General features: G+C 43.9%; 1 protein-coding gene across 1 annotated transcript in view; it reads left to right on the top strand.

Moving 5' to 3' along the window:
• Positions 1-22,114, top strand: part of LOC149366334 (receptor-type tyrosine-protein phosphatase T-like) — a 102,671-nt gene that overhangs the window by 69,350 nt on the left and 11,207 nt on the right. The window contains exons 25-34 of the mRNA XM_089570319.1: positions 543-718; positions 4,859-4,946; positions 5,768-5,844; positions 7,189-7,225; positions 8,881-8,978; positions 10,733-10,849; positions 15,288-15,436; positions 18,670-18,805; positions 20,301-20,450; positions 21,962-22,061. Coding sequence (XP_089426445.1) covers positions 543-718; positions 4,859-4,946; positions 5,768-5,844; positions 7,189-7,225; positions 8,881-8,978; positions 10,733-10,849; positions 15,288-15,436; positions 18,670-18,805; positions 20,301-20,450; positions 21,962-22,061 — 1,128 coding nt within the window. The remainder of the gene's footprint in view (positions 1-542; positions 719-4,858; positions 4,947-5,767; positions 5,845-7,188; positions 7,226-8,880; positions 8,979-10,732; positions 10,850-15,287; positions 15,437-18,669; positions 18,806-20,300; positions 20,451-21,961; positions 22,062-22,114) is intronic.

Below are 22,114 nucleotides of genomic sequence, written 5' to 3'. Positions count from 1 at the left end.
TGAAGATGATGAGCGCAGTGTACGGCAATGATGGAATAGACTTGGGCTTCCTCCCAGCTATGACTTTTGTCCTAGAGTATTGTTTGCATTATAGGCTGTAATCTTCCAGGCCGGTCACACACTGACCTCTCAGTGCGGCACTTGTTTTCTCTCTAGACCTTTAGCGCTATTGGCAGTGCGAAAATGACGCAATATTTACGGGCAGATAGCCGTGGCTGCGGCTATGTTGTGATAATGGAGGCCTGAAGTTGCGTATATGTTAATATCTTATGAGTGGAAATGCTCCGAGAGGAGGGCAAAAGAACACTGCCGACGTGTAACAGTATTTGCTCGGACTCCTGCCTTTTGTGCAGCGTGCAGAATTGAAGAGCAGTATGGTGACTACAGTGGTGCAAAGCTGGAAATTTAGCGTAGTATGGGGCAATTGTGGCTTACTTGAAATCAGCTTGTTATGAAGTTGCCGATTTACTGATTGCGACATCAACATTGCGAGATTCAGAACGCTGCCTTGACGTTGGCTCCTATTTTCGTTTCTTGTTCAGTGGACGATAACACCATGTTCGAGCCACGTGTGACAATGAAGATGGACAGCAGCGAATATGTAGAGATGGCCGCGATTTCTAACGGACACCTGCCATCGAAGCCCGTGCCCGTGAGGCATCTGCAGGACCACGTCATACACGGCCAGGCACACGGCGTGCTCAAAGAGGAGTACATGGTGAGGATGTCCTTCGAAGCCTCATTGTTATCTTTTATTATTGAATGTATTAATATTCATACTTTTGCGCGTTCTTTGAAAATTCGCTTTTTGTACCCTCTCCTGACTAGGCAGCATGGCTGCCTGCAGTGTTTGAAAAGATTATAAATAAAGGCATCGACATTTGAACACTAAACCTGAGGATTTTTAAGTTTTCTTCTGGTGTCCGTCGTCAGCCCCAGTCGGCAGTATAAATACTTCAGTCTTCAAGCTGTTATAACCCACATAAATGGACATATGTAAAGTAATTCGATGGTGGCGCTCGTGAACAGTCTCAAGGTTATGGTTGCACAGCACATAGATACCCACGAAATCGGGAGATTTGACAGCTATCACCCTAACATAGTTATTAGAGCACCGGACGTGAAATTCGGGAGTCGTGGGTTCGTATCCCACCAGCGGCATGTGGTTGTTTCTTCTTCTGCTTTCAATCAATTATCTTCAAATAATTACCCTAGTAATCTCCTACTGACGGACAACAACAACAAAAAAGTCCTCTGTGCTTCTTGGTTTTGGCGTCTGTTGGATTCCGTAATGTATAATTCGCCTTCGTTACTTACTAGTCGAAAGGGCAATAAACGCAGACCAATGATTGCGAGCAAGATTACCGTGCGATTCCGGAATCTCTAACATTTTTAAACGCAACCTTTGGTCGCCCTTCGTTTCCATTCGACATCAACCTTCCACCCGACGGGACCAGATGTCATCAATCTTACGTTTCATTTACTCTCCTTAGCCCTATATCCAGCGAAGCCGTTACTTTTTCGCATGATGAAACATGAACAGAAAACTTCACACGTAAATCAAATTTGTAAAATTTTGAGGATTGTGCACGTGCAAGGTATGCTGGATCATTAAGCAATTTTGAGCTGTCTTCTTTGCTTCTTTATATTTTTGTGCACTCAGCGACTGCTTTTACAGGCTGGTTGTGAAGTTGTGCCTAAATCTTCTACCGCAGAAAGTCTCTCTTGCACTATATTGCAAGGAGAGACTGGTTAACGCAAAAAACACCTGTTCGGATATCCCGCTTCTTGAGCGCTATAATTATTGTGCATTATTGTTAGATTGTGAACGATTTATCTGCTTGTGCACAGTCAGACTCAGCTGTACAATGAAATCCTAAAATAATTGAAAATTATTACAGCTCACCGGCATCTCCATCATAACCCTGCAAGTAAAACACTTGAAACAGAAGCTATCACCACAGTAATCAAAGGTGGTTCCTACAACATTGTATTCGCGTAATTAGAGAGGCGTTTATTAAGTGCGCCGATGTAGCATTGTCTAAACAGCGAAAAACCTTGATGATTACATGGTTGTCTACAAGGAAGAACGGAGATCCCTCGGGATACTGCTCCCTGTCGAAGAGATATTTAACTAACGTGTTCCTGGTCTTTTGACGTTTCTTTTATTTGCCTCAGATATTTTTATCCCCTCCAACTCTAAATGTACACCCCCCTCCCCCCCCCCCTGTTGCTTTCAGAAAGGCCCCTTGAAACGCCTCTTCTTAGAGGATAATATTTGTAACTTTTTTTGTGTGTTCTGTTACTGTATTTTGCAGTCACTAAAGTTGAACTTGGCCTATGTAGAAGGTCTTTTTCTACACATAATGCGCATAACGGCTCTACTGTCCTACAGTACTGCACAGACTTGCCTGAGCACTGAGGTGTCCGTTATTTTCCCGAGTTGCCAGGAGCTCGCATCAGAATTTTATTATGCATTCTGGTTTGTTTTGATTGTGCCTTGTTGCTGATGGGTTAGTAAATTTTACTGAGCCAAGCGGGCAACGCGTTAGCTGTCACAAACACCCACTGCAGCTTGCCGTATATGCGCTTCACAACAGTGCGTGCAGCACTTCATTCGTGCATTTGGTCGACAGAATGCGAACAGAAAATGAGTTAGTTTTTTGTAATCGCAAATCATTATTAAATGTTATGTACACTGAACTATAAAACATTAACACAAGTTATCAAACAGCCCGTGCTGTTCAAGCAAAATACAAGGCACTGCATGTCCTTGAAAGCCCCGAAAGCAAGGATGGCTGTGTGTGTCCTATGTATTAGTGAAATATAAGTGAGAGGACAGCATAAATGAAAAGTTAACTTTTGTGAAATTCCTTCTCTTAGAAAGAGCTCGCATTACAAGCCGCCAGGTCAGGCTTGAGATATAGCCTCATCCTTACTTGAGTATGCACATTGTTTTTTGGATGATATCAATGTTCAGTTCGAAATGAGTATGAACAATCCACAGGCATTCTTATCATGGCAGACTCGCCATTTCAGCGTCTGATAAACTGCCAGTGACGATAGAACGCTGATTGAAAAAAAAATTACCGACGATTACGTTACTTCCTAATGCGAAATTTGAGCGCAGCAAATAAGCTGTTTCACCTTTTCGATAGATTGAGGCAAAGAAATCGAGCAACACATGTATGCGCTATCACAGAATTTTTTTTTTATTTTTCACACGTATTCGCAATTTCGGCTCGGGCGGTGCACATATACAGATCCGCCGCCACCGATCTGGCTCTCTGATTGCCACCGCACAGGGGTTGCATTGGAGGAGGAGCGAAGAAAGGAATTAAGTTCGAGCCGGCGCTTTGACAACCGGATACTCGCAGGAAGAGGGGGGAGGGGGGCGGCGTGTACACCCAGCGGCAAACGACGGGGGCAGAAGCGCGCGCAGCAAGCGGACAACACGATAAAGGGAGGAGGGAAGAGATAGCAGCGACTGACTGATGCCGCTGACGCCGATAGCGCTGGGGGGATGAAAGGGGGGCGGAGCTGGTTGCGAGGCCGACGCCGACGACGACGCGAAACCCAGGAACGGACGCCAAAGAGCTGCGCTCTAAAAGAACGCATTGCTTGAAAAACAAGCGACAGCTTCTCTTTGTAGTCGTATGGCTGCACTTGGGCGGATGCTAACGACTAATTACTCCGTTGCTACATGACAGTGCTTATATTGAAGCAGGGGTGGCCAAACTACAGCTCACGAGCCACACGCGGCTCCTCGCGGGTCCAAGTGCGGCTTGTGACTCTGGCATCTGTAACCACCAACCCTCCTTCCATTTCTGCCTCTAAAGACACTTCCTAATGTTCTATTGTCGGAGACAGCTCAAGAACTAAACGGATTTCCCTTTAAAAGGACTCCCATCTAGCCAATGGCGTCGGCCAGTTCTCATGACCCCGCTCGCGTGACAATGCAGGGAGTGGCACGACAATGTAAGAAGGGGTCTATCCTCCACCATGGGAGGAGGGGACTATCTCCTTTCATCTGCCACTCCCTGAGTTGTCACGCTAGTAGGGTCATGAGAACCAGCCGACGCATTTGGCTGGAAGGGGATCCTGTGACGTGGAAAAGCCACTTCGTTGCTGAGTTGTAAAGAGCGGAGGCAGTTTGCGCTCACTGCATGAATGGCATTCACTGTTACCATCAAGTTTGAGCTAAAAATAAAAAGAAATTGCACTTCCTAGGTTTTATTGCATCTCTTCACTAAAGATATTAAATTATTATGGATGTTTGCATATATATGCCTCTCTGGCCACACCTGCTCTGAAGAGTAACCAAGACTGAAAACAGTGTTGCCGGTCCAAACATCTCTCATGGGCGCAGAACGTGCCCGTTTTGTGAACGGCTGTTGCATACCTTATACTCCTGTATTGTACTTCCAGTGTACTTTCTAGTGTACTTCCAGTGCCAGTGTACTTCCTCGAGAGGATCAACTCGTGTAGCCGTTTCCTGTGCTACCCGTAGCTATCAGCTTATGCCAGGTTATTTTTCCCGCAATGTCATGGTCCGATACCGGCACATGTAATGCAAGAGATTGTGGTCATGTGTCAGGATAAAAAAGTGGATTCCAAAGGTAGGAAATCATGTGGGACAAGTAGGAATCAGTTAAGAATATCAGTTTACTGAATTTATTGGGCTATCATTACGTCGGCTGCCTGGATAGCAATAATTACATTCTCTTAGTAGGTACTCTTGTCTGACGGTGAACTCAAAATATCTAATGATAATGAAGTTCATGCCACTTCACAGTTAGCTTTTAAATGATTACAATGTGAAAGCTGCTACTTCAAAAAAAAATGCTCGCAATTCCAGACAGCACCGAAGGGCCAACTTTACCCATGGGATATCGCGATGAAAGCAAAAAACAAGTCCAAGAACCGCTACGGAAACATCCTGCCATGTAAGTGGTGCTTGTTTCTGCAGATAAGTGGGTTGATTTGAAAAAATACTCTTTCAAAGTGTCACACCTGCTGTACTGATTATAATGAAGAGGACATTAGTAATGCCATTGTGACATGATGCTTATTCCTATTCAGCTGTTTGCTGTACGTCAAAAGCTGACAGAAAGATAGAATATTAAAAAAATACAACAATCGTTCGATAGATTTTTGTTCACTGGCCACAAAGGTTCACATGTAGACGGAACAAGTTAGTACCAGAAGGTCACGAGTTTCGTAGGGACACTGATCCACTGTCACGGCAGATGACCTTATTACAGAACCATGGTTTACGGGCAGACATTTTTGCCTTAAGAATGCGTCTTTCAGATTAGTTGAGTAAATGGGGGGAGTTGCAAATATAAATAATATAGCATTATTTCCTTCTCCTTGAAAGAATGCGTTAAAAAATGATTCCTCTTCTGTACGTGCTGGATATGTTCTAAAGGATAATAAAAACTTGGTCATTTTCATGTTCCGCGAGCGAGGTTCCTGCGTGAAAGGTCTCAACCTCCACTTGTATATCCTCCAAATGAAAGGGTGCCTCACAGTGGCCAGCATTACACGTGTTTTGAAGTACTGCCCTAGCATTATCAGTGAAGAAGGTTTTTTCATAACGTTGTTAATAAACTTAATCTGAAGACGCTGATGCAGCTAAGCAAAAAATTTCCATAGCTACCATGGGAGTTATTGAGGAGAATTCATAATGCTTGGAAGAAATTTCTTTGGTGCTGTAGGCAGCGTGTCAAGGTATTAATGCAATTCCTTTGTTCTTTTATTACAGATGACCATTCAAGGGTGATACTTGCTCCGTTGCATGGTTTTGACACTGCGGATTATATAAATGCTTGTTATGTTCCGGTGAGCATAATTTACCTACCTAGGATATGTGCATGGTAGTCAAGATACCCGATTAAACCAGTCAGTAAGTTTGACATAAAGCGCACGAGGAAAAAGTGCTTAATGATTGAACCAATGATCTGAACACATATAAAATTTATGTGCCATCGTTAGAACACAATGTCCTCAAGTATGCATCACAATAAAATGGCAAAAATACAGACGCCTGTGTACTGTGAGATTTCAGTGCACGTTAAACAGCCTAATGTGGTCGAAATTTCCAGAGCCCTCCACCACGGCATCCCTCATAGCCTGAGTCGCTTTGGGACGCTAAACCGCTGTAAACCATAAACCAAAACCATAAAAAGTGCTTTGATGTGTTCTTTTAATCTGATCTTAGTCATGCCAGCTTTGCACCTTATCAAGACCCTCTCCGTGCAGGTACATGCTCTTTTTGACGTGGTCATATTTCTTAAGAATTCATGTGAGCTATTGTCAACAGTGGACTCATTGATTCCTTCGAGGCTGTGAATGTACACAATTTTTCTGCAGTTATCACATTATAGCTAAAATCATTAAAGTCATTACCAAGTGCGCAGTAGTTCAAATCGAATTTTTTTGTACAATCTCACGCATGAAGGAGCACAAATTCAGGGTTTTCGAAAAGTGCGTTTCAAAGTATACGAAGGTTATAGTACCTCTGGTCTTCTTGGAGTGCATATCGCAGGATTTTAAAAGAGAAATCTTATTAGGGGATGTTTCTGGCGCGCGCAACCGACGTGAGCAAATCGCTAAGTTCATGAGGGAAAAGGGCATGTCAGCGAAGGACGTGGAAGCTTATCAAAGCAGCGATACTCAGTGTATTAGCTAGCGTGCACAGTCTCTGCGGCGGGGCAGCTAAGCGTGCCTGTCTGCCATCGTTCTCAATACTGTACGTGCACTCTAAACAGAAGGGTGTTAAAGAAAGAGCAATCTGTCTTCTAGTGCGCATCCTTTCATAAAAGAATGTGCGCTAAAGGACAGCTTACTTTCTCTTTAATATAGACGTTGTATTCGTGTTCAATGTGTGTGTAGATAGCGGTTCTCACCCAAGGAGTATTTTCGGAGTATTTCCTCTTGTCTCAATAGAAAAGGGTAGGCATTCAAGGTGATGTCATCAGGGGGCGATTTCATTGAATTGCGGAGGTGGTGGGGAGGCATTATTTCTTAATGTTGCACCCTAGCTCAGTAGCTCAACAAGTGATATAGGTAATTCGTGACTTTTACGTAGTCTGCTGCCTTGTGTTGAGAGATGTTGCAGGCGCATTGCTGACATCAACGTGCCAAACACTGCTTCAATTTCCTTTCTTTTTTGTTCTATTCCAGGGATACAGGTGCCAGCGCAAGTACATCGCAACTCAAGGTAATTCTGCATGTTTCACGAAAAACATTCCAATGCCCTCCACTCACCCTGAGAACTCCGAGCTGGGATAAAAATAGTGTTCACTCTTTAGTTCCAGGCGAAAGTGGATGCGACGAAAGCCACTTGAGCTACAGTGAAAAATACATTTTATTCATTCTTGCATCTGCTTTCCCCAAAAGTTCAATGAACGGCCTTCTCGGCGATGGTGTGTTTTCAGAGAAGCTGGCACCGTATGTTAACGTGTGTAGGTTGAGCTTATTTTAAAAATATCACCCTAAGATTTATAGGGATGGACCTATACTCCATGGTGGAAGTTAACCGGTACTCTATACACTATTTGAAGTTAACTTTCTTGTGACCATAAAGACTGGCGAGTTGTGTATGTCGAATTATGCGCTGCTATAAAGGGTGCTTCACCTAAGACTTTACACAATTTTAAAATAAGCGTTGTGGAGTTAAAAGAGCGCTTTTTTCGGCATATCATAGTCAGCAATGCAGTACATCAGAACACAGCAAAGATGTGCTAAGTAGCAGCCCGGTTAACTAATATTGAATACTTAATCGTTGAACTGTTACTGCTGGGCTCCTTAATTATTGAAATGAGTGTAGCCCATGGTAAGTGCTATCCATATTAATGTTTAGAATTTCAAAAACGCGCATGCCCTCGGTGCAGTGTACCAATAAATTTGGCTACATTGTGCCTAAATACATGCGCTTTCGAGGAGCTTGTTGGCAAGGCAACCTATCCAGCGCACGTAACTCGCAAAATAGTCAAAATTTGTCCTGCTACAGCGCCGACCAATGGTTATCGCGATTTAGAATTTCTAAACACAGATATAGATATTACTAACAGCGGGTTACACACCTCTCAATAATTTAGAGATCGCTAAAGTAATAGTTAAAAAGTTAACTATTCAATTTCGTTTAACCAGCCTACTAGTTAGGACATCTTAGCCGTATTATGATGCACTACACCACTGACAACACTATGCTTCAAAAGTGCCCTTTTTGACTCAAAGAGCCTATTTTTAAAAATTATGTAAAGTCTTAAGTATGCGGTAAAATTGGTGGTAGCGAAGTTTGTCCCTTCGTTGCAAACAGCGTGTGGGCTCATAAAATTTGATCTGCTTTAATTTACTGCATGTCGAAATTTGCAGCCTTTTCAAGTAATTTATGGCGCGTGAGTTTGGCGACAGAGTGGTTCTAGCCGTTCTTCGAACTCTTTACCTGAAAGTTTGAGGGATATTGTTTTTGAGTTATTTCTGGTCATGGCCGAAAGTGATGAAGTCGTTTGTTTTACACCACTTCCAGCTTGCACCAAAATAAGTGATTTATGATATTGGCAGCGCAATATAAAAGCGCAAAGTACAAGATTAAGGTTTTGGCAAGGAACACGAATCTATTCAGCATGTCAGGCGGGCTGCAGGTAATAATGTCTATTTGCACAAATGGCATGTGGATATGGCAGATATAGGACAACACTTATTACGAACGTGGTTTCTTTACGGCGCTTTGAGTCTATGCGATGTTCGCGCTAAACACGCAATGCACGCAATGCTCAAGAAATGGAGTTGCATAACTACAATCTGACAATTTCGCTCAGAGCTGCTCTTTCCCGAAGCTGTAAAGTGCACATTCTTCTTTCGCACTTGCAGACCCAATGCAGACAACGCGCACCGACTTCTGGCGGATGGTTTGGCAGGAGGGCTCCTGCAAAGTGGTGATGCTCACCAATCTGAAGGACCTGGAAAAAGTACGCACTACAGTTACAGCATTTCTGCCAAATGAAAAGAATGTTACGACGCCGCGTACGACATTGCGTCGTAAGAAAAAGGCAGTGTGCCTTTCGACTGTAACGACGCCGACATTTTAATGTGGTAGCTACTCTTGCTATCATCACTGGTGGTGCATGATTAAGCACCACACATTATTAATGAAATATTTTTAGGCACGGTTGTGTTCATTCTGCAAAATCCACAGAGATTGCGCTTCACCGCGTATGTCATAAGTTATTATGACTACGGGGAAGGTACGGTATACAGCAGCCGTCTCTCTGTAGGTGCGCACCTGTGCCTTGCACTGAAGAAGGGATGAAAGGTCAAAAAATTAAAAAATAATACCCACAATTTTTTCAGTCGCAATGGGTCAGTTTTGCTTTTTACACAACAAGCGTAAACACTACGACTTTGTATCTGCATAACACAAGCTTAGACAGATGTTTTCATGGACCAGATGACGTGTGTAAGACCGAGGGTCCAACTCGACAGCGCAAATGTGGAATCAGACGAAGCAGCATGCATTTCAGCCGCCGCTGACATACGGTAGAGTATATGAGATTGGTCGCACTCAACCCATGCATTTCATTAGGCGAGTGTAGCAACGCATCTGGCACTTTTAGGTGGTATGTGTTGTTCATTCTTTCTCAAAAGGGCTTGTTTATTTCGTCCCTAGACGGACCTTCTCTGTATTGATGCCTCTGCAGTGATGAACTTCTTTATGAAACCAGCGAAAAATGAAGAATAATGAAATATAAATCTCATTCCATGCACAGGTGCCGCAAGAGTTCATCTTGCAAAGCTTACGGGAATTTCGAAGCATAAATGTCGCTACTCCAAATGTTTTTGCGAGTAGCCTACATCAATAACCCGATAAGCAACGACTGGAAAGTGTGTTTAAAGCCACGAAACTCCCCACATTTGACAATCTGTTTAAGCAAGTCGTAGTTTTAAAACACTTTTGGGCGAGCCCTTACAAAACTGAAACAATAAAACCCAAGCCTCTAAGACACATTCCGCGGTATGTTGTGCCAAGAGTCCGCACTCATTTTGGGGAAGCAATGAGGCGCTATTACATTCCTTCTATCTTTAATGAGTTGCCAGAGTATGTATTCTCCTTAACTTCTCGCACAGAGCTAAGAAACGCAATATTATCGCTAGAAATGTAACTGTAAAGAGCATTTAAACTTTCTGCCTATTTTTCTTTTTTTTTCTTCTTCTTCCCTCCCCCTGAGCGAAATATTTTTTTATCTTCTTTTCGTTTCCTTATTTTTTACACTGGTATCTATAATCAATTCATTCTTTATTTTAGTGCACAAGTTCAGTACACGTGTACATAGGTATATTTTCTTTTCTTGTGTGTTTCGTTCGCTGTTGTATAATTGTGCACTTGGATTGTCGCTGCTGCCGGGCGACACCCTACAAGCCCTCTAGTGGCTTTGGTGTGCCTGTACTAGAATGTAAATATTGCATGAATAAAGTTTATTATTATTATTATTATTATTATTATTATTATTATTATTATTATTATTATTATTATTATTATTATAATGGAAAGTGCGGAAGGGGGTGTTAGTGAAATATTGGTTACTACCACGCATTCTATTCTATGTTATTCTTTACCACAATTTTCCTTGAAAACTATGCAATGAGACGAGCTTCAATCTCGAGTTCAAATCGAAGTGCCATGCCACTGAGCGCTTATCTGTTGCCAAACTCTTGCTCATTGCAGACGAAGTGCAAACCGTACTGGCCAGAAACATCACAGAAGTACGGCAAGTTTGTGGTGACCTTAATGAAGACGGACATGCAAGTCGACTTCGTTGTGCGGGAGTTTCAGCTGCAGCTGGTAACATAATTCTCTTACCCTTTATTCCTTGTTCTGCGCTTAAATGCATTTTGTTTATTATAGCGTAGAAAATGTTTGTTCAATTTTTCTGCTTTAATGTGAGCATAATTTGTTTTTTTAATTCACCTATCTGTGTCGATTAGTGTCGAGGGAAGGGAAAATATTGTGGGCGAAGTAAGCAGCACTCGCTCCAAATTGTGAAACGCAGATCGGCAAAAACACTAAACACTGTGCGCATTCTGGATGCTCAGGCCATTTCATCCACAAAATTGCTGTGGTGACTGCAGGCAAAAGTGTAGGGAAGATAGGTAGGCATCAAAAGCATGTACGACTATTACCGAACAGAAGGGGGAGCGAGTAATGACTGTGGTATCGTTCGTGTATCCTCGACTAGTTTAAAACATTAGGAAATTCAAAAGGCCCAGGCAAGTAATCATAGCTTAGATGTTCCCTAAACAGCTCCAGCGGGCTGTGGCTTAGGAATCCAGAAACACTGAGAACAGGTTTGTTTTAGAAAGTATTTGTAAGTAAACAGTAGTAGAACGAGAAAGGTATTCAAGCAAAGGAACCGTTTTTTTTTTCATTTTGTTCTCTGCATGGCGTGGGGGGGGGGGGGGAGGGGGAGGCTTGCAATGATGTTAATGTTATGTGTGAATTGTGGCCAATATACTTTAGTTTGTTTTCAGTGTAAGCAGTCATGAGTAACAATGTGAAATTGGCAGCGTCTGGATGTAGAGCCGGAAGTGAATCCTTGACCTTCCAGAAGCATCATCACCAGCAACCTCAAAAGCGCATCCCCTAGTTAAGCGGCTGCCCACTCACCTGCCACCACTGTTGATCCACCTCTGCAATACACCCCAGCCCACCTTTGCCCTTTAGAAACACCATCCACTGCCCTCCCACCCACAACATAACTACCTGCTTCCTTCACAATGCCTCTACTCCCTACAAGACCGCGCTGCAGAAGAACAAAATATCGAGAGAGAAATCAAATTCGCAGATGTGGTGGGAAATCCAGCTGCACCCACAAGCATCACCTGCCAGCCCCCTGCTCACCCTCTAAAGCGGGGCTCCCACCTACCCACCACTCAAGGCGAACTGGCGGGATGGTTGGCTAGACATACCGAATGATTCCCGGCGCAGAAGATAGCGGAAAACCGACATCAAACACAAAAAACACACCACTGCCACCCTCGACTCACATCCTTGTGCCAGCCCCGGCTCCAGAAATGGTTTGGTTTGGTTTTGTGGGGTTTAACGTCCCAAAGCGACTAAGGCTATGAGAGACGCCGTAGTGAAGGGCTCCGGAAATTTCGACCACCTGGGGTTCTTTAACGTGCACTGACATCGCACAGCACACGGGCCTCTAGAATTTCTCCTCCAAAGAAATTCTAGCTGCTGCGGCCGGGATCGAACCCGCGTCTTTTGGGCCAGCAGCCGAGCACCGTAGCCACTGAGCCACCGCGGCGGCATCCCGAAATACCACACATTTCATTTCCGCCCAACTTAACTGTGAATGAAAAATTCTGCCACAAATGTGAGGCCTCTCATAAGAGTAAAAGTATTCATAAGTCTCAGTGCATCAAAATAATTGCCCACGGTAGGCCATCATTAGTCCGCAGAGGTTTCACCCGTTACTTTGTTTTCAAGCCAGCGGCTCCAATAATTTTTTGACAGGCGAGAGAGAGAGAGAAATGGACGGCAAGGCAGGGAGGTTAACCAGGTGATGCCCAGTAGGCTACCCTACACTTGGGGACGGTAACAAAGGGGAAAAACTGGAAAAAAGAATGGCAATGAAATGAGTTTTTGAAGTGTCCATCGACCACTATGTCAAGAGGACAAAAGGCGTGCACTAAAAACTTAAAGATTATGGGCGGGAATACAACCCCGAGTCCTTTAAGAATCTTAGGAGTGCTTTCACCAGTTTCCTTTGTGAGGAAGGTTGTGTCCAAGGACCCAGAAGCTTGGACTCTGTTAGAGGAGATACCGAAAAATCATTGGCGCTCGACTTTCTCATTCCTGCACCTGCTGCGCCGTTGTTTCAGTCGCTCATCAGTGCGGCCAGTGATGCCTTTTGAACGTGAGCGACCAATGTTGGCACCATTTAAGCGAGGCATCGTATTGCACGCGGAGGCGTAAAAAACTGAGTGACAGCACGCGATTTCAATGCCTGCAGTCAGTCCCAAGTGGTACAGTAGGGTAGAGAGCTGGACCGGTTGGTACATAGTTCTCAAAGAAAATACCAGTGGTGGGATGCAGACTCTCTGTGCCTGTGTCTTTCCGCTGGTTTTTTCTTTGAGAATTAAGTCCCTAGTGGTTTGGGCATCGGTTTTGCGAGAAGGCTAGGCATGGACCGGCAACAATGGGCACAAACGTTCCTGCTCAGGCTCCTGCTACGTTCCGTAGCCTCGTGGTAGAGCACCCGCTTCGGCTTCGGGAGGTGGTTGGTTCGACTCCCGCCACCGGCCGGGTACCCACCGGTTTTCTCAAAATGGGTACAAGCTATGGCCCGGCCTGGTGCTCGGCTTACTAGGGCTGCATTGCTTGGGAAAGGAGCCTGCGCCTTCAAATCCCGTCACTGTGGGCACAAAGTGGTGGTGGCTATGGAGGCTCCCCAAGCCTGACCAGAAATTCAGCCGACAAAGAAACACCACACAGGAAAAAACGATGTACAGTCTTTGTCAAAAATAACCAGGCTGAATGCTTTGCTTCTATAGCTCGTACGGTAGAGCCCTTAAAGCTTTCCTGAAGCTGAAATGGTTGTCAAAGGTAAGGACTGGGGGTCTTCTTACCTTCAAACACCATTTGATCTTTAGGAAAGCCACAGGGGCTCCACTATACTAGCTAGTCCTTACAAAATAGTTTTAGACAGCCTATAGAGTGTCTATAGGCTTCTGTCTATAAAGTCTATAGACTCTCTATAGACAAAAGTCTATAGGCAATACAAATGTGATAGTCTATAAATAATCTATAGATTTATGGCCATACACTTTTAGCAGACTTTTGTCTAAAGACAGTCTATACACTATGAATAGACAAAATGCAATATCTATAGGAATCATTAGAGTCAGTAAGAAATCTATAGACTGTCTATAGGCCATTTTCATAAGGGAGAAGCAAACCATGCAGCCTGGTTACTTTTGACAAAGACGGTACATGAGGCTGATGTTCTTTCCTCCTGTGTGGTGCTTATTGTTCCCAGGCCTGCTTTGCCTTATCGCTGGCAAAGTTTGTTTTCGTCACCCAAAGCCAGAAAAACACTTGAAAGCACTAAACCTCCGCCTCAAGGGTAGGTATAAACCGATAGCCTTATTTGGTATAATACCCTTATATGCTGAATTGGTCATTCCGGAAGAGCTGGTGGGTATTGTGAAACCTTGGTTGCTATTCCCAAGCAACCTCCCGAAACCAATAATTTATTTAACTGCCACTAGCCTCGGCGGTCAGTTTGCTCATCATCCGGTGGGCAGGTTGGGATGATGTTACAAGGTCAGAGAACCTAGGTTGCCCACCTTTTGCTGGGATTTCTTGCTCAAAACACCGACGAGGAACGACGGCGCCGGGGTTTCGTAAGAACGGGAGACATAGCGGGTAGCGTAATGGTACGGAAATTCTCAATACAAGTTCAGTTCTTTACACTCTAGGCAGCGTGTTTCAACAAAAGTAGCCTGAACTATGAGTGCAAGCAGCACTTCGAAACAACACTTAACAGCATTCACCGCGAGCGTGTCGAAGTCCATACTGAGTACCAGCAATACGACTTTGCGAGAAAAAAGCGCCCCAACTGGGCTTCAGCGCACACGCAGTAGTTAGACCCTTCGAGGTGCACCAATCCATTAAAGGGACGGGGTTTCACAAATACCGTTTTGCCAAACATCACACTTGAGAGAAGCCCGAGCACGAGATGAGGCAGGTAATCGAGAAAGCAGTGGCAGCGCATCTGTGGGGATGCATTCCTCACAGCACATCCGCGGCTCCATTTCGTGCTGCAATGGGCTGGTCACCTTAGTGGAACATTGGCGGCTCAGAGCATTCATCAGTCTACGGAACGGCGTTTAACTCTTTTTTTTTGTTCCTTTTGCGATTCGAAGGTAAGTGGTTCACCTATGTGATGCATGAAGATATATGCTAGTAAAAAGAGCATATTTATTCCTATGAATGCAATGGTTACCTGCAATAGTGGCTGCCGATCCGAGATGAATCCGGCACATTAGTGTGGAGGGAAAAAAGGTCCGCGAACAGATTTTTGCCTGATATGATATGACTGCGGTTTTGTATGGCTGCAATAGCCATAGTGAGATGAAAAATGCCAGCACCTTATTTCCACTAGTAAAGGGACACTAGTGGAAATATGAACTTGGGAACATTGTGCAAGATTGAGTTCAATCGTTTTAGCTGGGCAGCTTCAGTCTGATCGCGTATCATTGAATTGTTATAGGACAACAAGACTCAAACCGTGGTCCAGTTCCATTTCACCGCATGGCCTGACCACGGCGTCCCGCTATACCCTGACGCCCTGCAGCCATTCCTTACAAGAATATGGGATTTCCAGCCACACGATGACCATCCAGTCATTGTCCACTGCAGGTATAAGGGAGTGGACATCAGTACCTGTTTCAGAAGCAGAGCTCTGCATAATTTGATTGTATAGCGGTGACTGTGATATGTGCTTGTTTTATAGATAGGAAAAAAAGCCACAGTAGTAGTGTCTCAATCCAGGTACTTTTCACAATCCACGAGGTTCAAACATTTCTGGTAAACAACAGCTTAAAGAGAGTCCGTCGCGTCCACGTGAAATGCCTCAATTTTGCTTTGTTTACAATGTCATATGTAAGAGGTTTGAATTTCTGCGTATGTGGCCTCTTTTAAAATATTCTCTCAACCTAAAAATTGGTCTTCAGGGGATCAAGAAGAGAGAGAAAGAAACTGAAGAATGTAAAGGCAGGGAGATGAGCTAGGAGGTGCCCATTATGACACCCTACACGTAAGAAGGAGAACGAACAGAGAGAAAGGAAAGGAGATCAGTCTTGCACATGAATCTAGGCTTTAACTATGAGTGTACGCAGAGTGAGCACTGAAAGTGCACAGCCTTAAACTTAACCCCCAGTACTTTAACATAAGAATTTCATTACCACGTTCACAGTTTTCCCCTGAGATTAAGGATTGTAGTTTTGACAGTAGAAGCTTCGCTTTTGTGGCCAAGGAGAACTGAAGCGCAAGCAATGCAGTTAACACATAATCTTTGAGTACCATGCAACAGAATACCTCACATTTTCTTGTTCTTAAGAGGACCAGAATATTTTGCAAGGTCCATTCCCTTGCATTGCTATAGAGCTTGGCATGCCATAGGCCTGCATATTTCAAGCATTGTTTCCTCTGTTCGGAAAGAGAGACCCACAGGCAGTTCAGAAGATTTTGCTATAGGTAATACAAAATTGTAACTTGAGTTTCTGAAATCAACCACGTTATCACGGTCATTGTACACTCCGCTGCTTCCTTCCACGCACTTCATGCCCTGCGTGAATACGGTTACCCTTAATCAATTCATCTTACGCCTAGTCCATTCATAGGCTGCTCAGAGGCTACCTGATCCCTCAATAACATGAGATACGAAGCATCTCGATAAGCATAGAAAAAAACCTAAATGTGCGGTGAGCGTCCTGCTTAATATTTTTGTTTTTAGGAACAGATGGCCAGCCCATTTTAAATTCTCTTAAGCCCCGATAAATGTTATCCACCCGCATAAGCTCCCTGTCCGCTTGTCGTAGTCAAGACCAGTTTTCAGCGTTCTCCAGCGCGAGCATGTCTGGTCAGCTTTCACAGGGACGCTGGCATCTGTCCGCATCCACCTCGTGATAAGCGAGAATGCTTGAGGCCCTGAGGTTACGGCTTCTTAATTGGTAGGTGATTTCGTTTTGGTCAACCCAAGCTTCTTTTTTTGCGTGTCGCCTGTTTTCGAAGAACTATATAAAGAAGCATAAGCACTCTGCGTCATCTCAAACAGCTGATCAACTGCGCCATAATTGAGAACAAACAAGCAGTCAGTGCTTGGATCAGTGGTAACGTCGATTGTTTCGTGGTCGCATGAAAGCATTTGATCGAGACTTTTCTCCACATATATGTCCCTGAAATCCCGATATGTCTTGCTTGTCAATGAAAGAGCATTATGCCCAATTTGGGCTGACTCTGTGGCACTCGGTATTTTGCATACAGATAGGGCTTGGGCAATACAAGGTCTGAATTTTGTAACGATTTGTTTCGTTGAATTTTCATTTCGTCATCTTCCGCTAAGCACAGCTCCAGGTTATGTAGGCTGTGTGGCTTTACGTCACGCCGATCTTTGCGAAACACGACCATGATGACACAAGCCTAAACCAACTCGCTAAAACACGCTGGGAGGCCGCAGCTGAAACGAACGGGTGACGGAGAACTACGCAGCTCTACTTTCAACAAAGGTTTATTGCAGTTCTGGCGCATATATATACACCTCTGATTGGCAAGGTGAAAGAAGAAAAAGGAAATGACAAAATTGCCATGTGCTACCTACGTCAAGAAATCCAGCTCTCTCTAAGAGCCACAGACCAACACGTCCAAACATATTCCCTCCCGGAGAAGTACAACGGATTTAAGAGGATTCTGGTGTGGGCTAGTTAGTTCATGCTTAATAAACAGATTCACAACAGCGCTACGGAACGAGGACAGAAGGAACACGAAAAACACCCGTCCTGTGTTTTTCGTGTTCCTTCTGTCCTCGTTCCGTAGCGCTGTTGTGAATCTGTTTATTAAACAACGGATTTAACATGATTTACTGGCTTCTCAACGCTAATACCATCTCTTCCATGCAAATGTACGGTACCTGCTAGAGGGATTGGCTTAACAAGGTTCCGTGACTCGGCCGAACTAGATGCAGCGCATGTAGGGCAGCTAATGGTGGCGCTGTGACCAGATCAGCCGTGTGTGTTATCAGTCGTTGGATTACAAACCTGCTTTTGCTGTCACCGCTGTTGTCGAAACGACCAAGCGAAATGACAGAGAAGCGTTGCGAAACATACTCCTAGCTACCGCAGTTGTCCCTACACCTTCACAGAAGGTGTAACACGCCGGAGAGTTTGCACATATTGTCATGGTGACACGAATGGAATCGTACCGTTGTAAATGTGAATTTACCAAAGTAATTAGGCGAGAACGACTGCCGCTACGCCTAGTCAGCATCCCGTAATTTGTTTTCTGCCACCACCGCTACCACACGTTCGCGATGACCCAATGGTTTTTGCTCACTGCAAATTTCCGTGGCAGACAGTGGTAGCTAAGAGTTTCCTATGCTTCTGCATGAAATGCAGTTGCCGGTCTTAGAGGCTAAAAGCGTACGATGGTACGTACAACTTTGCATGGCTTGCTTCTTATTGAGACGCTATGTGCGTCTGTTTAAGGTGCTCTTTTTTTGTAAGCACTTAAGTGCTGTTAAAGATATTCATTATATCAGTTGTTATACACAAGCCAGTTCTTGCTATAGTTACTGACGCCACGCGAAATCAGTGATTGCACGCGGTATACTTCCAGATTATTTTCTTCCTCTAAAAAGTTGCACCAAACTTCACTTCTAGGAATACTGTAGACTGGAGTTTTCACATTTTGTGAATTTTTACTGCTGCTGTTCATACATGCGTAGTCTCACTTAATTTTCGGGTTCATAGCTGGATTTCACACAAGTACAGCCGCTTCCACGTGATTCTGGTATATTTTCATATGCACATATGTCTATGTGTCTAGACTGACTCCCAGTTTTTGTTTGTTTCTTCTCTTTATTTTCTCTTGAAAAGTGGAGGCATTGGCCAAACGGGCACGCTGATCTTGGTGGACAGTATGTTGGCCCAGGCACAAGCTGAATGTGAAGTTAACCTTGTATCTCAGCTCCACGTCATGCGGCAGAGCAGGGTTAACCTTGTGGAGTCTCTGGTAGGTAGCCTTTTTGTAAAGCTCCTTTTCTGAGCCGCTCTATTGCTCGGATCACGCAAAACTCAAAGGCCAGCTCACTTTCAGCTCGCTTGCAGTATGCTTGTGAACTGCTGAACGCCGCTAGGTAGGAAGTTTTAAGATGCCCATAGTAGGTGATTTCATTGCTCAAACACTGCATATTCTTCTCACTGCTTATAATGGGCCGTAGATTACGTATTTTTCTCCTCTCAGAGTTTTGTAATTAACAGTGTAGAATAATGTAAATTTTACTGCAACGAATGAGAGAAACTGTTAAAAAAACGGGCTTAAAAGCAAAATGTTTTTATAGGTCCTTAGAAGCTGAGGGAAAAGCGTAGTAATGACACAATAGCGTAGAGCTTTACGTAAGAGCGCCTTCTTCAAAGATTGTACCACATGTCGCTATAGGCAGCTATCAATATACATCCTCTTTCTAGTAATCAGCAGTAGCAAGCACTTCCACTTCGAATTTTTCTCTATATTTCGGACCATGGCATCATCGAACAGTGGTGTCGGAAGCATGTTTTCTACTCGCTATGCTTGTACATAAGGTAACGAGCGCTTGACATTGATTGCTTTCACAGTGGTGTTTGATCACAAAAGTATTTCGTAGAGAGTTGCATAGTTGAGGTTTTAAAGTACTCAGTAATATTGACATAGTGCCTTTTCGATGTATCAATGTGATTCTTGTGGCATAGTGGGACGATTTGTGGTCGAGGTCCAAATAAGAGGTCGATAGCTATAGCTTTATTGTTCTTGGGTGATTGGATGTTTAATAGTTGACTCTTAAATTCCAGAAAGTGAGCTAAGTAAAGGCAGTCGTCACCATCATCATCAGTTGGCACAATCAGGTTGATGAGGATCAAGAATTAGATCATTTTACCTAGCACCTGGTTATAGCGAAATTAAGACTTAGAGGTTGGGAAACGCTATTCTGCTGGATGCGATGTAACAACGAGTTCTTGTCCTGCATACGTGCCGCCCTGAAACCATGTAGCGGAGGAGCAACACTCTGCACTGATATGGTGTTCTCTGTCCTTCCGAAGCAGCTGCTCGCTGCTGCAGCCGTCTAGCGATGGTTAGCCACAGTAGCGAAACAATTCCTTATAGAACAGTTGACCAGAGAGTCAACGGCTCAATCATTTTTAGACGCCAACCACCGACGCACTGACATGCACAAAAACCATTTTTATACGGTAAATAGTTTAGCTTAAAATGCTGATAAAGTGCGATGCATTTTGTATAATCGGTAATGTTGATGCAGCGACATATTCTCATTTAAGCACAATGCAATCGGTGCTACATGCAAGCTAGTCGTGTGTTCTTTCTGTAGTTTCTATTTTTTTCCTTGTGAACGTCGAAATATAGGGGAAAAAAAGCAGTGCTGTGGCGTATGGTGGAAGTGGTCTCGGAAATAATCAGTTTCATAGGCTTGTTTTTTGCATTAATGTCAGCACTTATTTTGGGTGCATTTCAGGAGCAGTATATATTCGCCTACATGGCACTGGTGGAGATATTGTGCTGCAAGAACCGCAAGCTTTCGGTCCAGGATTTCGTAACCTTATACCCGAAGCTGAAGGTGAAGGACCAGGCTACAGGCAAGAGCGCCATCGAGCTTGAATATGAGGTGGGCTCCTTTCATTCATTTGGCTTCTGGCTTTCGCGTAGAAATAAATGCGCGAGTTTTGTAAAATTCGAATAGTACGCAAATAAACATTTGCCAGGGAAGAACACTATAAATTTTCTGATAACCTAGGGAAATGCATTTTGTGTTCTTAAAGCCAATGTATATCTCAGGGCATCCCCAACTAATCCAACCATAAGCAGCTTTCCGCACGTTAACCGCAAATAAACACATAAATAATAATTATAGTAAACACCACACATCAGGTGACTTTTGCAGTGCTAGCGAGGTGTCTTGTGTTCTTCAAACGCAATTTACAGTTCCTTACGTTGCCCGCTTTGAATTCGTCAGAAACGTGCACTGGTACTATGAAACCCGCGGGAACGTCTTCAATGCTCTTTAATGTAGGTCTGTAATAAGTTATTTTTATAATTTGTCACCACCGTACATGAATTCCTATTTTCCACTTGCAGATATGCAGATTTCTGGATTGCAGTGTATAGCGTGAACTGAAGCTATATTTATGGTTTTCAGCAACAGCTTTCATTTTTTCTGAGGGCAATCTTTATATCCCATCATTGCTGGGTATCGACTGTTCTTGAGCAGGCTTTTGTATATGTCCTAAGCTAGAGTAAAGTCATCTCGAGAGACTCATGAGCCTCCTTGAAGTAGAACTATATTTTTCATCGTATGGATTGGTTCTGAAACATTGGCCTAAATTAAAATAATTGCAGCCGAACAGCAGCGTGTGAAAGAGAAGTTCACACTCGGCTTCCATTGTTATTAAAGAGACATTCGTAACAACTACATCCAGTGATTTGCTCCAACTAAAGAACATTTCATGGCATCTCTTTCGCTTTCTTAATGTCTGTGCGGCAGGCAAATAAATTTGGGGCTCAAGAAATTCAATGTGGAAAGTTCCCGCCAGTTCATTTAAACTCGTCCACATGAGGATCTTGAAACTCATCCACATGAGGATAGATTGGTTGCTTGGTTGGTTTACGGGGTTTAACGTGCCAAAATGACTCAGGCTATGCACGAGAGACGCCGTAGTGAAGGGCTCTGGAAATTTCAACCACCTGGGGTTCTTTAACGCGAACTGACATCGCACAGTACACGGGCTCTAGAATTTCACCTCCATCACATTGGATTTCACTGTTTTCAAGTGAATGGTCGTAAGCATTCCAACTAGCGTGTGCGTGCGAATTCTCGTCCAGAAGCAGGCAGTTTACTAGCGAAATCGGCTGGTGATGGCCAGACTTTCTTTTCAGTTTTGGCTGTTTATTGCTGATAAAAGCGTCATTTTCAATGAGACTGGTCTTCTTGTCGCTAGCCTGATGCACTGTATTCATAGAAGCGAACTTCATTTTGACCTCAGTGTCTCGCTAAGGAGGGGAAAGCAGCCACGAAAGTACTTAGAAGAGTGTGTATCATTCAGGCCTTGTTTTTTCATGCCGAAAATATCATTGGGCTGTCATTAGGTTTGTTAATTTTCAAACTTCTTTTGTGGGCAGGAGCTTGCGCGGGCTTGCCCACTCCCGGGACCAGAAGACTACAACAGCGCTCGTGAAGATAAGAACGCTGCTAAAAATCGTTCATCAAAAATTCTTGCAGGTGGGCTTGAAACTTGTACCACTGCATATTACACACTATCACCAAGTTTCACC

Source organism: Amblyomma mixtum, chromosome 1 (assembly GCF_055824585.1).
Source record: "Amblyomma mixtum isolate Tamu chromosome 1, ASM5582458v1, whole genome shotgun sequence".
Taxonomy (NCBI): Eukaryota; Metazoa; Arthropoda; class Arachnida; order Ixodida; family Ixodidae; genus Amblyomma; species Amblyomma mixtum.
This window is presented reverse-complemented; position numbering and strand designations above follow the sequence as displayed.